Source organism: Puma concolor, chromosome C1, assembly GCF_028749965.1.
Source record: "Puma concolor isolate L17-30 chromosome C1, mPumCon1.1.hap2, whole genome shotgun sequence".
NCBI classification, from domain to species: Eukaryota; Metazoa; Chordata; class Mammalia; order Carnivora; family Felidae; genus Puma; species Puma concolor.
Genome location: NC_141674.1, coordinates 162,378,978 through 162,393,576, shown reverse-complemented (window position 1 = coordinate 162,393,576; position 14,599 = coordinate 162,378,978). Strand labels below are relative to the sequence as shown.

The following is a 14,599-nucleotide window of genomic DNA, read 5'->3' as shown; positions in this document are numbered from 1 at the left end:
GCCTGGGTCTATTTCATGAGCTTGAATTTAGTATTGGAATTTACTGAATGCTGCAAGTCTTTTTAAAAAATAAAAATTTGTCAAGACATTAAATTGTAAGTGCTGTCTGAAGAGTTTATTGCCAAGCACAAAGGCAAAATACTTCCAAGTCAAATGTGTTTTTTTTCTAACAGACAGCAAAGACAGATTTGTTACTTTTACAGCACTTCCCTGGAATCACAGTGTTAGACACAGCTTAACGAGATCAGGCAAGCTGGCTGCAGGAAGTTTCGATGAGAACATGAGAAGGGACTAGCATTAGCATTCCAATAACTGAATCAGGGAGGCCAGCTTCATTTCAGCAGAAAGCCAATCTGTCCTGCACCGTGGCTCAGTCCTGCATCCACCCAAACAAAGAATTACATGGCAACAAAACTAAACACAGTGTGTAGAAGCCTCGCGCAGGATGCTAAATAAACTCCGGATGGGTTCCTAACAAATAACATGACCTGAACAGACAAGTAATAAGAGATCATAAACCACCACTATGGACTTGGCTCCTTTCACGTTTCATGGGCTCATTAAATGTGTTCAGAAAATGTTCCCTGATGATAGCAATGTTCTCTGTCTGAAAATAATGGGGTGAAACGAGAGTAAATGAGAGAATCAGACAGGCTAAGACAGAAAGACAGAGAATGATAGAGAGAGCCACATGATAGAGAAACAAGTCTGTCCTTCAAATTTCATAAACAAAAATTCAACGCTTAAAAACATCTTTGCTGTAGAGACAAAAAGAGGGCAAATAAAAGCACATTTTACTTTGGGGGAAGTACCAGTGAGAGATCGTTTTTCGAAAATTGGACTAAAAACTGCCAGAGAATGTTACAGAAACAGATGAGAGGGTGAATAAAGTGCAAGTGCCAACAGCAGCCAGGTTCTCTGATCCCAGAGAATGGCTGAATAACATCGGTGAACGGCTTGCCATTCTAATACCGAGTACATTTCCTGCTTTCTCTATGCTAGCACTGCCCTCTTGTGATAAAATGAGAGCATTGCAGGCATTGCAACAGGCTGCACTCCACTCTAGGCAACAAACCTTTCCTTCTGGAATTAGTAAGAAAAAAGTACCAGAACCCCTGCTCTATGCCAAGCTTCCCACGAAGTGGTTTGTATACATTGACTCATTTAAGGTAGAAATCCCCAACTTATAGGTAATCTAACTTGCCTAGGGTCACACAACAATGAAGTAGCAGAGAGAGGATTTCAAAAGAGGTCTGATTATAACCACTGTGTGTTGCATTAGGTAAAAATACTTTACATAAGCATCTGTTATACAGATGTAGAAGTTTTAATGAATTGATACACCATCTTACTCTCTATTTTGCAGCATGAACTTCTAGTCACTTAGCAGTCAGAAGAAATTCTTCTTTCATGCGACAGGAAAAATATACTTTTTTGGTGCAAAGATTAACTTTTAAACCTTATATATTTCTAGGGTTTAATTATTTACCATGCCAAAAAGGCCCTTCACTTATAAAATCTGCAGAGAAAAACAGGACCTTGTCTCTTTCTCTCTCTCTCTCCCAATCGCGTGCGTACGCGCTTTCTGAAACACACACACACAGAGTTGAGTATGACTGCCTATTTATCGTTTTTGCGTGTATTACTTATTATGTATAATTTATTCCAATATCCACTTTTCACTCTAAATCCATTCAAGTATTAATAAGAAAAGAGTACACTGATAGCATTTTCATTCTAGTGGGAACATAAACTCTCTAACTTTCAGGCCATGTAGTTAAATAGGCACTCAAGACAGGCAAGTTCTTGAGCACAAGAGTTCCACTGCGGATGTCTGAGGGCGTTTGTGTCCTGGTTAGGCTTAGGTAAGAGACTGAGGGTGGGGACAGGTATTGGCGGGAATGGGAAAGATTAATCCTTGATGGGATCTGTGCTGCCAAGTAGAAATCTTTGTGAACATGTGAGCCAGCTGGGACACAGTGGGTTGGTGGCGTGGTCTGTGGGCAGGTTCCCTTGCTGAGCACTCTGAGTTTCAAGGGGTAACACAAAGAATGCTCAAGGCAGGAAAAGTGCCTAGAAAGCTGGTAGGTGCGCCTTTGACAATTACATATGGACATGGGGTACAAGTGTTTTGGAAGTAAGCTTTGTTTATGGAGTAGTAGAAGCAATATAATGCATAGGAAGGTATTTCCAAGGATAGTTGTCTCTACAAGTTCATCGAAATAACAGAATAGAATAGTCTATGTATTTCTCAGAATTCTTAGAACAAACACAGTTTCAAGTCCATAGCAAAAGAAATGAAAGCAATGGAAGTACGGAAGCGGAACAGTGTTGGCTTGGGGCTCTTCCCAGAAAGGCCTGTGTCAGAGGGAGAGAAGTTGGTTCCAACCAACACCCAGTAGGATTGTGCACCAGTGTCTGATGTGCTCTGAGTTGGGAGCAGACCCACAGGATGAGAAAGAGTCTGCCTGCTAAGTCATGCCTCCCCAGCTGGCAGACTTGTGGTTTTGAAACTGACCAGGTGGACCAACTCCAAGCAAAACTGGGAGGTAAGCCATCCTTGTTCCCCACAGTCCAATGGCTCTTTGTCTCTATCCCCTCCTCCCAGCAAAGGGCTTGAAGCTTACATTACCACTGAGTGGAGTGGTTTTAATACTTTTCCAAAATGTGGAATCAACAGCTTTCTTCAGAATCTTGGGCACCAGTGACCCAAGGGGGCAAAGAAGGATCTATACATTACCACCACCCATGGACACCGGTAGGCACTTGGGAGCAAGTACCCTTTGAAGACCCCTTACAGACATCCACACAAATGGCCACACATGCTGGCTAAAGGTAAGGATGACAAGAGCAGAGTACTGGATTGAGTAAGGAAGTCATGGGGATTTCCAGCTCTATGGGTCACCACTGTATCATCTTGAACAGACCACTCATTCACATGGGACTTGAGTAAGTTACAACACAGTTGGGTCTGCTTACTAGGGCAGCTCAAACAAAACAATGGAAGTGAAATGGTTTCTAAATGATGAGAGTTACTATAACTATGCTCGTAGGATACCACTAATGGGAGATAAGTGTGACCCCTCAACCTGGAGTCCAAAGAATTCAAGAAGAACCTGCAAAACCAATCATACAGAAGGCAAGAAGCTGTGCTTTTTTAATCCAGTGAGCAAAAAAGTATAAGGGAATGATGAAAAGGCAGAAAAAGTAGTATTATATTAAAACAGGCAGAAAGGTAATATAAATTTCTGAGCCAAATAAAATATTTATGCCATTTGTATTCTTCAAATTTATGTATAGTTATCGCTTCCTATCACCATATAAAAGGGTGATTTTGTTCAGAAAAAAAATTCCATCAGATCAATAATGCCTAATAAATATATGACATAGAAACACTGTATGAGAATCTGTGAAGGGCTTTCTTTCTTATGTGCCCTTATTTCAATTTCTGGCATCACCATCCACCTCTTTAACCAAGTCCAGATCCCCACTTTCTCTCAGCCCCCATACATCCTATCAACCCAAACTCTAACCCTATCACCTCCACCTTGGACATAGTACCTCAATCTCCCTCCCCTATCACCCATACTTATCTACCCCACCTTCTAGCCTAGAAACCTTTTGAAGGGATGGACCATGCTCATTTAACTGATCTAAAAGGTGGTGGAAGGAGGAACCCACATCCAGGGGCAGCCCAGCAGAGTGTGAGAAGTGGGTCTTCCCTGATATTATGTCTCAGGTGCAGCAAACATCTGCAAGGTGGCTTGGAGATGAGAGGTGTGGAGCTCTGAGCTGGAATCAGCGGGTGGTTGCCTGAGCTGCAGGGGAAAAGCTTCTCCCCACATTCATTATTACTTCTGCTTGGCACCTATACAGCCATAATGGTCAAGAACTTCAGCCTCAGAATCTCAAAGAACTGGCTCCGATACCTAATGGATGAGTGACCTTGGGAGAGTTATTTAGCATCTACCTGTAAAGTGACACTAATAATAGCACTAAACAGGGGTGGGGAAGGGGGCTGTAGCTTAATAGCCAATGAAAAAATGCTTGAAAAGTGCTTTTCACACAGCTACCTGTAGTGGGCGCTCCATTACCATGATCTATTCCTGCTCTTATCCTGCCATTCTGGCTCAGCTAACACCCCACTGAGGGTATGTCTGAAACTTAGAGATTCTAAGTTTGGGAATTTATCATCACCATCTCTGATTTCTGACCCTCTGATGAGAAGAAAGGCCACTAAGAGACTTGAATGAAAATGGAGGGTCAGGCTAGCAAGAAACTGCCCTACCCACTTATAAAGATTTCGCTCTTTTGTGCTGTTACCTCCTTTCTTTTTCCTTCACTATCTTAGTCTCTTAACTTTTCTTTTTTTTTTCTTTTACTTCCCTGCTCACCTTTTTTCCTGTGTGAGCAGCAGGAAGAACGTGAAATTTGGAATATGTCAGACCTGAATTCAAATCTTCACTTGGCCACATACATTTGTATGACCCAGGGAAAGTTACACCTGATGTTGCTGAGCTTTGTTTCCAAGCCCAGTTGTAAAACAGAACATGAATGCCAAAAGATGAACTCAGTTAATGCACACAGAATCCCTAGCAAGTATAACACAGTGAAGGCACTTGGCAAAGTTGTTGCTGGTCTCAAGGGGTAGGAATTGTAGGTCTTTCCTTGCTTCTCCTCCCATGGCCCATTATCCAACCCCATTTCACTCCCAACTGAGGCAGCTGATAGTTAATTTTATGTGTTGACTTGAATATGGCAACCAGTTTGTTTAGTCAAACATTAGTCTATATTTTGCTGTGAAAATATCTTTTAGACATCTTTAACATTTATGATCAGTAGACTTTAAATGAAGCAAATTATCCTCCATAATGCAGGTGGGTTTCATCCAATCAACTGAAGGACTTAAGAGCAAACATGTTTCTCTTGAGGTCTCGCAAAGAAGACAGAATTCTGTTTCCAGACTACCACACAGGAATTCTGCCTGGGTTTCCAGCTTTCAGACTGATGACTGCAGCATCAACTTTTGCCTGATGGCCGGCCTGCTGGCTTGCCATATGGATTTCAAACTTACCAGCCCTCACAGTCACATAAGCCAGTTCCTTAAAATAAATTCCTATCTATCTGTCTATCTTTTATTTGTTCTATTTCTCTGGAGAACTTTGACTTATAGAGAGAACTACTCTGATTGGCTTACTAATCACCCTGATTTGGTCATATTACTGGAGGGCAGAGATTCAGGGCCCTTTACAAGGCTAGCACAGGTGGAAGTGGCTTTTTTATTTCTCCCTGTCAAGCAACTTGCCATGGGAGGAGGTTCAGCCATCTTGCTCATTCTCTTTAGCTTCTTTCTCCCAGGTGGCTGTAACCATGTCCTGCGGGTGACCGTCTGAGTTGGCTGGAAGGCTGGGCCCTCTCTGTTTCTCAGACTCCTCTTTGGAGAGGTGAAGGATGTAGACATCAATGAGCTTTCTCTTCCGTATATCTTAGTGATATAAATCAATCCAGAAAACCCTGGTTGGACAGTGTGGGGTGAAGTACACAGGAGGCAGTAAACCAGATCTGGTATAAAGCTAGTAACTCCTAACAACTTAAGAGAAGACCAAGCCCAGCTTAGGAATTGGGTCTGAGATCAAAACCACAGCTAAAGTTAAAAGTCTGTTAAGATTTTAAAACCCCACAGTTAATAACAAAGTGTTACTCATCTATTCTTGCTAGAACCCCATGATGAGAAAATTGGTCCAGGGCAATATTCCAGGAGCTTCTGGCCATACTATCTTAATACCATCAAAATCTCATGTCAGCTTTGAACATTTGATGTGTCAGTATATTCATGCTGATGTTATTTATCATCCCTTAGGTACATCTGCTCTGCCTTTTTCCTTCTTCTCTTTCCCTTTCCTTCTCACCTTTCTCCCCCTTAATTCTCATCTTTGTCCCCTTTCCTCTCTTTCCTCACCATCTCTTTCCAGTTCTTCCCCTCTCTCCATCAGCACTCATTCACAACCACCTGGAGGAGCAAGGAGAACCATTCTCTACAGGCCCTGTCCCCTCCACACTTCCACACAAGTGAGACCCGGTTAAGGTAAACATCAGGAACAGCCCTGGGCAAGGAGCCCGAGGATACCCTCCAGGACAGCAGTCTGCAGGTGGAAGGTGTGCAGAGATAAGAGACATGGGGAAATCTGAAAAGATGACACATACCAGAAAGAGGGAACTTGCATGAGTCACCACATTTTTTTCAGTAGGCTTTACACCTAGAGCAGAGGCCAATGTAGGGCTTGAACTCATGACCCTGAAATCAGCAACCGAGCTGAGATCAAAAGTTGGACCCTTAACTGACTCAGCCACCCAGGAAACCCTCATCACAGTTCTTTTGAGTCAAAATTACAGAGCAGTGTCTAAGAGCCTATGTTCAGGTGCTGACTTCTTGGGTTTGAAGTGTGGTTCCCCCAATTTCTATATAGGTTACTTGGGGCAAGTTATTTAACCAGTCAGGGCCTCAACTGCCTCATCTGTTAAACGAGAACAGTAATATGACCTACCCCGTAGGGTTGTTGTGAGGATTAAAGGAGTAAATAAATACCTATCAGGTGCTTAGAACACTGCCCTGCACATGGCAAATATCCAAGAAATGTAGTTGTTCTCTCAGTTCATTGAGAAAGTGAGGCAGCTTACAAGAATAAAAAACTCACCTCTCACCTCGGCATCTGAACTCCAGGAGATAACTGACTCTGTGAGAGAAGGGGAGAGGGACAGTACCAACAAGGCTGACAGGCACAGGTCCCAGGCAGTTTGTAATGGAAAGTTCTATGTAGTGATGCGCAGAAAAAGTATCTATGGGTTAAGCAGGACTTGGGCACTGGCCTGAGACTCTGCCCATCCATAACAGTGGGAATTACATCCGCAGCTATATTCCAAACTCTAAATGCCCACCTTATCAACAATCTTTAGGATACTTTTCCATTTTTAAATGGTTGGCTGCCCCCAACTCCAATATGCACACATATGCCTGAAAATTTTTAATCTCAGATATAATGCATCATAAATGTGTCTCCATTTGGAGTATGTTACATATGAAAAAGGCTTAGAGACAGAGTCTTAAACATAATACTTGGCTGTAGGCTATTTATTCCCTTGGCTGATTTATACATTTTTCTTGATAATTTTTTCTGATTTTACAATTAGCCAATTCTCTTCCATCAGTTTTTATATGAATCTTGAATATGCAGGTAGAAAACTTGGGCCGTTTTCATACTGAGGCTTGAAGGTGGCCTTTAGACTTCTGAGATTCAAGGTTCCTGACTCCAAACAGGAAAGTTCTGTACATTTGGGCCCCAAGGATAAGGATGAACAAGGGTCATTGCAGATGTGAAAGAAGAGTCTGGGTTCAATTTTAAATATTCACAAATATTGTGAGAGGAAAAGAGAGAAAATGAATTTTATCTCCTAGGATGCTAAGCTCCTCAAAGGTCACTAATGAAGATCAAGTAAGCAAGTAGCACACTTTAGGAAAATACATATATATTATTAGCCCTTCCACATTTGAGAAGATGAGGCAGAGCAACTGTGAAAGATTTTTAGGGAGACTGTATCAAGCACATTTCTCCTGCATCGCTGTGGCACCTACAGGGCTGATGAGGGATCACATCTAGGACACAGAAAAGTTAGGATACCAGAAGGAGGAAGGAGGAGACACCCAGGAAGACTTGATTCTCTGTCCCCTTTGCTCACATTTCAACTTACACAACATCAATATATAACTGTGCAATTGAATTGTTTGCATTTCCCAACAGATAGCAAGCTCCTGAAAGGCAGGCAATGTGTTCTTGCACTTCGTGTTCCAATACCTGTCACCATACTCAAACCATGGAAAACATGCAATATATATGCTTCTTGAGTAACTTAATAAAAGAATTCAACAAACACTTGTTGAACTCCTTCCTATGGGAGAGAGGCCATTTTGAAAGTTTGAAAATGTAATTTTGATGGCATAAAATATATAGACCTAATGTGTCTTTAAAAATAATACTAATAAATCCTACTTAAAAAAAAAAAAAAGATAAGGTATCTTACCTGGTGACTGCTGGTCTCAGATACTTTCACATCCAAAGACCCTGCCAGGACAGCATACCAGTTTGTTCCAATATCACCCTGGCGAAATACTGAAAAAGAAACAGTACGGTAAATATACCAATATAAGCTGATTTTACCATATGACCACTGGTCATTATAAGCATGACTTGGATCTAGCAAAGCTTACCACCCCTCCTCTATCTGTTCTCAGAAAAGCTTGACGTATTTCTCTTTTCCTCATCTATCAACAAAGCTATATCTTATTTATTCTATGAAGTGGAACTCTATTAAAGGGAACTCTTTCATATTTACAGAGTAAGTAATAAGGGATGATAACCCTAAATGCTAGAAGATCCTTTGAATTTAAGAATTCACTAATGTTCTATGTAATTTATCTTAAATACATTTCATTGTATTGCAATTCTTAGAAAATTATTACTCTAGATGGGGTACATATTAACAAGGTTATTTGATTCAACAAAATTCTATCCTATCACCCCCATTTCCTACATCTATTTGCATTAAAAGTAGTTTTTAATAGAATGTCTCCTTTTAAGCTAACCAATAAATGAGTAAGAAAAATAAAATCTGCTTTAAAATTTTTAACTAGTATTGTCACTGTCCACTTTCTAAATTTTTTTAACATTTATTTATAGAGTGAGAGAGACAGAACACGAGAGGGGGAGGACAGAGAGAGAGGGAGACACAGAATCGGAAGGAGGCTTCAGGCTCTGACCTGTCAACACGGAGCCCAACGCGGGTCTCGAACTCACGAGCTGTGAGATCATGACCTGAGCCAAAGTCAGATGCTCAACCTACTGAGCCACCCAGGCGCCCCATCACTGTCCACTTTCTTATTTGCTTTATAAATTCATTGCTTTTAGGCATTAGGAGTTAACTACTCTTTGGAAATAACTCTCATCAGAAATTTCTGAACCCAATTTCATTTTACTTTTGTAATCTTAGAAAGAAAACTTAGATATTTAGATAGAACCTTAGTTCTTATACCATGTTAAGACCAGTACTTTGGAAAATCATTCTGAAATACAGGTTCAAAAATCTCATACAAATCCAACTATCCTTTTAAATATCCTGGCTAAATAACTAGATTGAATGATCTGATATTTTAAAATTCGTTTCGCAATTAGAGTCAGAAGTCAAGTGACTAAATGAATCACATGACAACTCAGTGGGACAGCTGAGTTCTGGCAAGGCTAGCACTCCCTGCGTAAGAGCAAGCTTCTAGAAGCCATTATAATAATGATGACAAGCTGCTCTAAACTCTCCCAGACATGCTTCAGAAAGACAAGAACAACAATGGCACCCCACACAAGTGCAATAATAAGCTTAAGAGGAGAGATTAAGGGATTTATAGCTGGCCTTTCCAATAACTCTGCTATTCCCAGTCTTCGTAAGTAACTTTATTGAGAGTTAGGGTTTTCCCTGTCATGAACTTTTTGACCCCCAAAGACATTCTCACTTGCCAATCAATTTTACATTACAAAATGAATCATGGAGGATTCATTTTGAAAATGGTTTTAAGAAACAGAAAATAGAGTCTCATCCCCAAAAGAATGAAGTTTCCGATATCTATAAGAAAAAGATATACTGGCTTGAAAACAATATGTATAGATGACTTTTTAAATAGAAGTATGACTATGTTTGCATGGATACACGTGGGAAGACATCTTGAAGGAAACACATAAAGTGTTAATAGCAATCTCTGGGTTTGGGGATTGTACATGATTTTTATTTTGCTTGTCTTCCAAATTTTCTATAGTAATATCTGACAGACCCTGTTGGTCTCCCACTCAGAATGATACCTCCCCTCCTCTTATCTAAGTTAACACAGATTTTATACAAGTTTCCACCTTCCTCTACAGGACTATGAGCTCTGAGCATAGGGTTTCTTCCCTAGCTCCACTGGAGTAATCATGATTGGTCCAAACCAGTCACAGTGATCCAATTATCTCTGACAGTGATCAGTTTAGATGTGGGCACATGATGCAATTCTGGCCAGCAAACAGGAAGTCTACTGGGGACTTCTGAAAATAGACACAAGAGGAAAATAGACACAACAGGATATCTTTGTATTGGCATGTGATGGGGCTCAAGGCCAAAGTGGCATATTGATTATTTTGAATTAAAGCTGATTGAGAAACAGTCAGTGCAAGGACATTCTGACCCTCTACTGTGTCCCCCAGAAAGCAGGAAATAAGTCTCCCATGTGAAAGGTACCCTTCCTGCACCAGGAGATAGACATCCTTATCACCAGAGATAGAGAATTCAGGGCTGAAAAGGTTTTATAAACAAACTGTGCTTAGTTTCTTCACTAATTAGTACCCAAGTCTAAGTTTCTTTGTCATTGGTTTTCTACAAACTTAGTGCTTCTTTGTCTAAAAGGTATATAAACAGATTGCTATGGTTACTTCTTAGGTCCCATATCTGTGAGACCACTGCATGCATGAAATTAATTTTTTTTCTCCTGTTAATCTGTCTTGTGTCAATTTACTGGACCAGCCAAAAGAATCATGAAGGGTAGGGGGGAATTTCCCCTCCCAATACATGTAATATCTCTAACTGCTATAGCTGTCAATCATTTGGGTCAAGTCTGAGAACAAAAGCCAACACCTGAGGATGCATGGCAAAACATATACGAAACAAAAACAAACACAAAAACAAAAACAAAATGGGAGAGCCATATGACCTTAGTAATGTCTTTGAGTCACTTAATTAACTCTGAAGCCCTCCTATCTCAAGACTTCTTGAATATGACTAATTAATTTTTCCTTCCTTGAATTTTCCCTCTTGAATAACTGATATTCATGATAGTTGGATGGGGGTTTTCTGTGGCTGCAGCATAAAAGTGTCCCAACAGATGGAAAAGCATTCTTTTTTAATGATAAAATTTTTTTTTTACTTTTTCAAAAAGAATTTTTTTAAATAGTTATTTTTGAGAGAGAGAGCACAAGCTGGGAAGGGGCAGAAAGAGAGGGAGACACAGAATCTGAAACAGGCTCCCAGCTTTTAGCTGTCAGCACAGAGCCTGGCACGGGGCGCAAACCCACGAATCATGAGATCATGACCTGAGCCAAAGTCAGAGGCCCAACTCACTGAGCTACCCAGGCACCCCAAAAATATTTTTTAAATACAGCTGTTACCTGATCATTTTACTTTTGATATTTGAGTGTCTAAGGATTTAGCTGAATATATGAATCAGTACATCCTTCTAGATCTATCTTCCAAGCTACCCTGGAAGATCCATTTACATGCTGTGAATAAAGTGAAGGAAATGCCTACAGGCAAATGAATAAACAAAGCAAAGGGAAATGTCAGCCTAATACCTTTGGTTGAAGCTCAAATATTTGGCACATAAATACTCCATGTGTTATCTAGCCCCATAGGATAACTGCAAATGAGCACAAACCATACATGAAAATACTCCACTGAAGTCGCATTTCTTACATGTAATTCCTTTTTCCAGATTCTCATAATAACCACATAAACAAATCTGATGAAGAAGATTTGGATGAAATTTCTCAAAAGCCTTAACTTCTTTCAGCCTTGTAAAGATGATATCCACATCTTCACTGGATCGTTCCAATGGTCTATAAAGGGGAGAAAAGGCACAAAAAGCTGTATCAATAAGGATTTACTTCAATCAATATGCATTATGTTAATTATATTCAAGTTTATGCAACCATCCCAATTACAAGTATTTCATTGCAAACATTTATACACTTATCCCCATCACAGGTTAGGCTGTGCTTAGGCTAGGCTTTTGTTAACTATTCACCTTAAATCACAACTATTACAGATGGTGTAATACTCTTGATTTATAGTAAGGAATATAGTGGTCTCTACCCACTGTTCCTTATACATAGCTCCTGAAACTCTTGTGATTTTCTACATAAGAGCCATAGGGGCATCTTCTGTTATGCTAGTTGGTCTTTTGTCCTTTGTTCCTGAGATATTTCAGAGCCATAAAGGTAAAATGGCTGTCTTATTATTTATAACAAGACCCTCTCTTTACAACTGCATTTATGTTACTAAGGTAACATTTGGAAAACCCTTAGGTAACCTAAGGATGGAGGCTGGTTGCTAAGGGAACCAACCATGTGATTAGAGGGCTGAAATTTGCAGGCCCACCTCCTAACATCTGGGGAGAAGTCTGCAGATTGAGTTCAATCACCAAAGGCCAATGATTTAATCAGCCATGCCTACATAATGAAGCCTCCATAAGAATCCCTGAACTATGGGGCTCGGACAACTTCCACATTGGTGAACATGTGAAGATTTGGGGGAAATGACATGCTGGGAAAGATCATGGAAGCTCCATGCTCCTTCCTACACCTTGCCTTATGCATCTCTTCCATCTGGCTATTCCTAAATTATATTTTTTTTTATAAAAAAAAGATAAAAAAAAAAAACCAGCAAACTAGTAAGTAAACTTTTTCCTGAGTTCTGTGAGCCACTGTAGTACATTAATCAAACCTGAGGTAGAGGGTGTAGGAACCTCTCTGATTTACAGTGACTGGCCAGCACAGGTGACAACCTGGACTTTTAATTGGCATCTGAAGTGTTTCTGACAGGGCAGTCTGGTGGGCTGAGCCCATAACCTGGGGGATCTGATGCTCTGTCCAGGTAGATAGTGTCACAATTGAATTGAATTGAGTTCAACTGTAGGAGACTCAGCCAGTGTCAGAATTGCTTGCTGTGGAAAACCCACACATTGGTGTCAGAAGTGTTGGGTTACCATAGTAGTGGAGACAGTGAAGGAAACACGGGAGGAGTTTTTCCTTTACAGATGGCTAAAGTGGGAATCAGTCTCTGAGTCATGAGTTCAAGCACAGTTCAAGCTTCTGGGTATTGCTTAATCCTTTAGAAGCACCAGGATGTGATAAGATACACGAAAACTCAGGTTTTATTTAAAATTGGAAGTCACAAACACAAATGTCTGATTGGCAGTGGCCAATCAGATAAATCAAATAGGTAAAAAGAGCCAAATATAAGGGGAAAAGATCTCTACTATATGAAAACAATGGTGAAAGCTCAAAGGTAAATAAGAGCTGATACTAAGCCTCAATGTTGGCAATACTCTAGGGAATGGTGGGCATCAGAATGAACTGCAGAGATGGGACTGCTAAAAGGAACAGGTCTTACTTAGCTGTTTTCCTTATTACTGGTTTTCTGTGGACACATGGGCCCAGATGTTGTCATATCTTCCAACTATTTAAGGAAAGGTATCTAGATCTTTGTTTACATTTCTTAAACATTGTGTAGACTACACACACACACACACACACACACACACACACACACACACCATCTATGGACTAGATCCAACTTGTTGACCACCATCTTGTATTCTCTGGATTAAGATGAACCAAAAAACCAAACAAAAACAGGAGAGTTTTACGTATTATAAAAACTGTTTCCTTTCTTTCCTTTAAGCAGTTTTCAAAGTCCATTCTTACAATATGCTTTGCAGGATCATATGGTGTTCCTTGACAGATATTTCACATTTCACAGAAACCATGCAGCCTCATGTGTGCTCTGGAGACTTCTGGGACCAGAAGAAATGAGCTGGTCAAGGATGTGACTGAGACCAGTAATTCTCACTGAATACCCATGTGCTTCCCTGAATTTACCATCTTCCCTTGCAGTTATGTTGGAGTCATGTTGTGGCTAGTGGACTGTGAACAAACTGTCCTTTATTACTTCTGAGATGAGACTGTTAAGAGCCACAGGATGTCTTCCATCTCTCTTTTCCTAAGCCACAACTCTACAGCATTACAGGTTGAATTGTGTCCCTCCCATAAAATATGTCGAAGTCCTAACATACGATATCTGTGAGTGTGGCCTTATTTAGAAATAAGGCCTTTGCAGATGTAATCAACTTAATCAGTCATACTGATTAGGGTGGGCCATAATCCAAGGACTGGTGTTCTTATAAAAAGAAGGGAATTGAGGCATGGAAACACAGGGAAGATGGCCATGTGAAGGTAGAGGCAGAGATTGAAGTAATGCAACTACAAGCCAAGGAACCCCGAGAATTGCTGGCAACCACCAGAAACTACAAAGAAGCAAGAAAGGGTCCTCCTCTAGAGCCATCAGAGAACGTGGCCCTGCTAACAACTTGATTTTGGACTTCCAGTCACCAAAACTGTGAGACCACCAAGCACCAAACACAAAAACACCAAAAATGTTTTTTAAATCCACCTAGCTTGTGGTATTTTGTTTGAGAGTCCTAGGAAACTAATACAGAAAGTATGTGTTTCAGATCTTATAGCCACAAGATGGAGACTTTGTGCAAGTGACAAATAAACCTCCACTGGGTGAAGCTACTGAGATTTGGGGGGGGGGGGGTGTGTACGTGTGTATGTGTGTATGTATGTAGGGTTGGGGGATTGTTACCACAGAATCACTTATTAGCACCTAGACCAACATAGAAGTCAGGACTGGATGCACCAGAGTTCCAAGGAACTTGGGACATTGTAGGAGGAAGACAGATCCCACCGTG

At 40.6% G+C, this 14,599-nt stretch overlaps 1 protein-coding gene across 3 annotated transcripts in view; it reads right to left on the bottom strand.

The window, feature by feature from the left end:
* RAPGEF4 (Rap guanine nucleotide exchange factor 4) overlaps positions 1-14,599 on the bottom strand; it is a 290,032-nt gene that overhangs the window by 230,687 nt on the left and 44,746 nt on the right. For 2 of the 3 annotated variants that reach the window (XM_086718909.1, XM_086718910.1), the window contains exons 2-3: positions 11,542-11,684; positions 8,077-8,165 (exon numbers count right to left, since the gene is read on the bottom strand). In XM_086718909.1, the coding sequence (XP_086575035.1) occupies positions 8,077-8,165; positions 11,542-11,684 (232 nt within the window). Of the gene's footprint in view, positions 1-8,076; positions 8,166-11,541; positions 11,685-14,599 lie in introns of those variants that run through there. The other variant, XM_086718911.1, reaches the window with a different exon arrangement.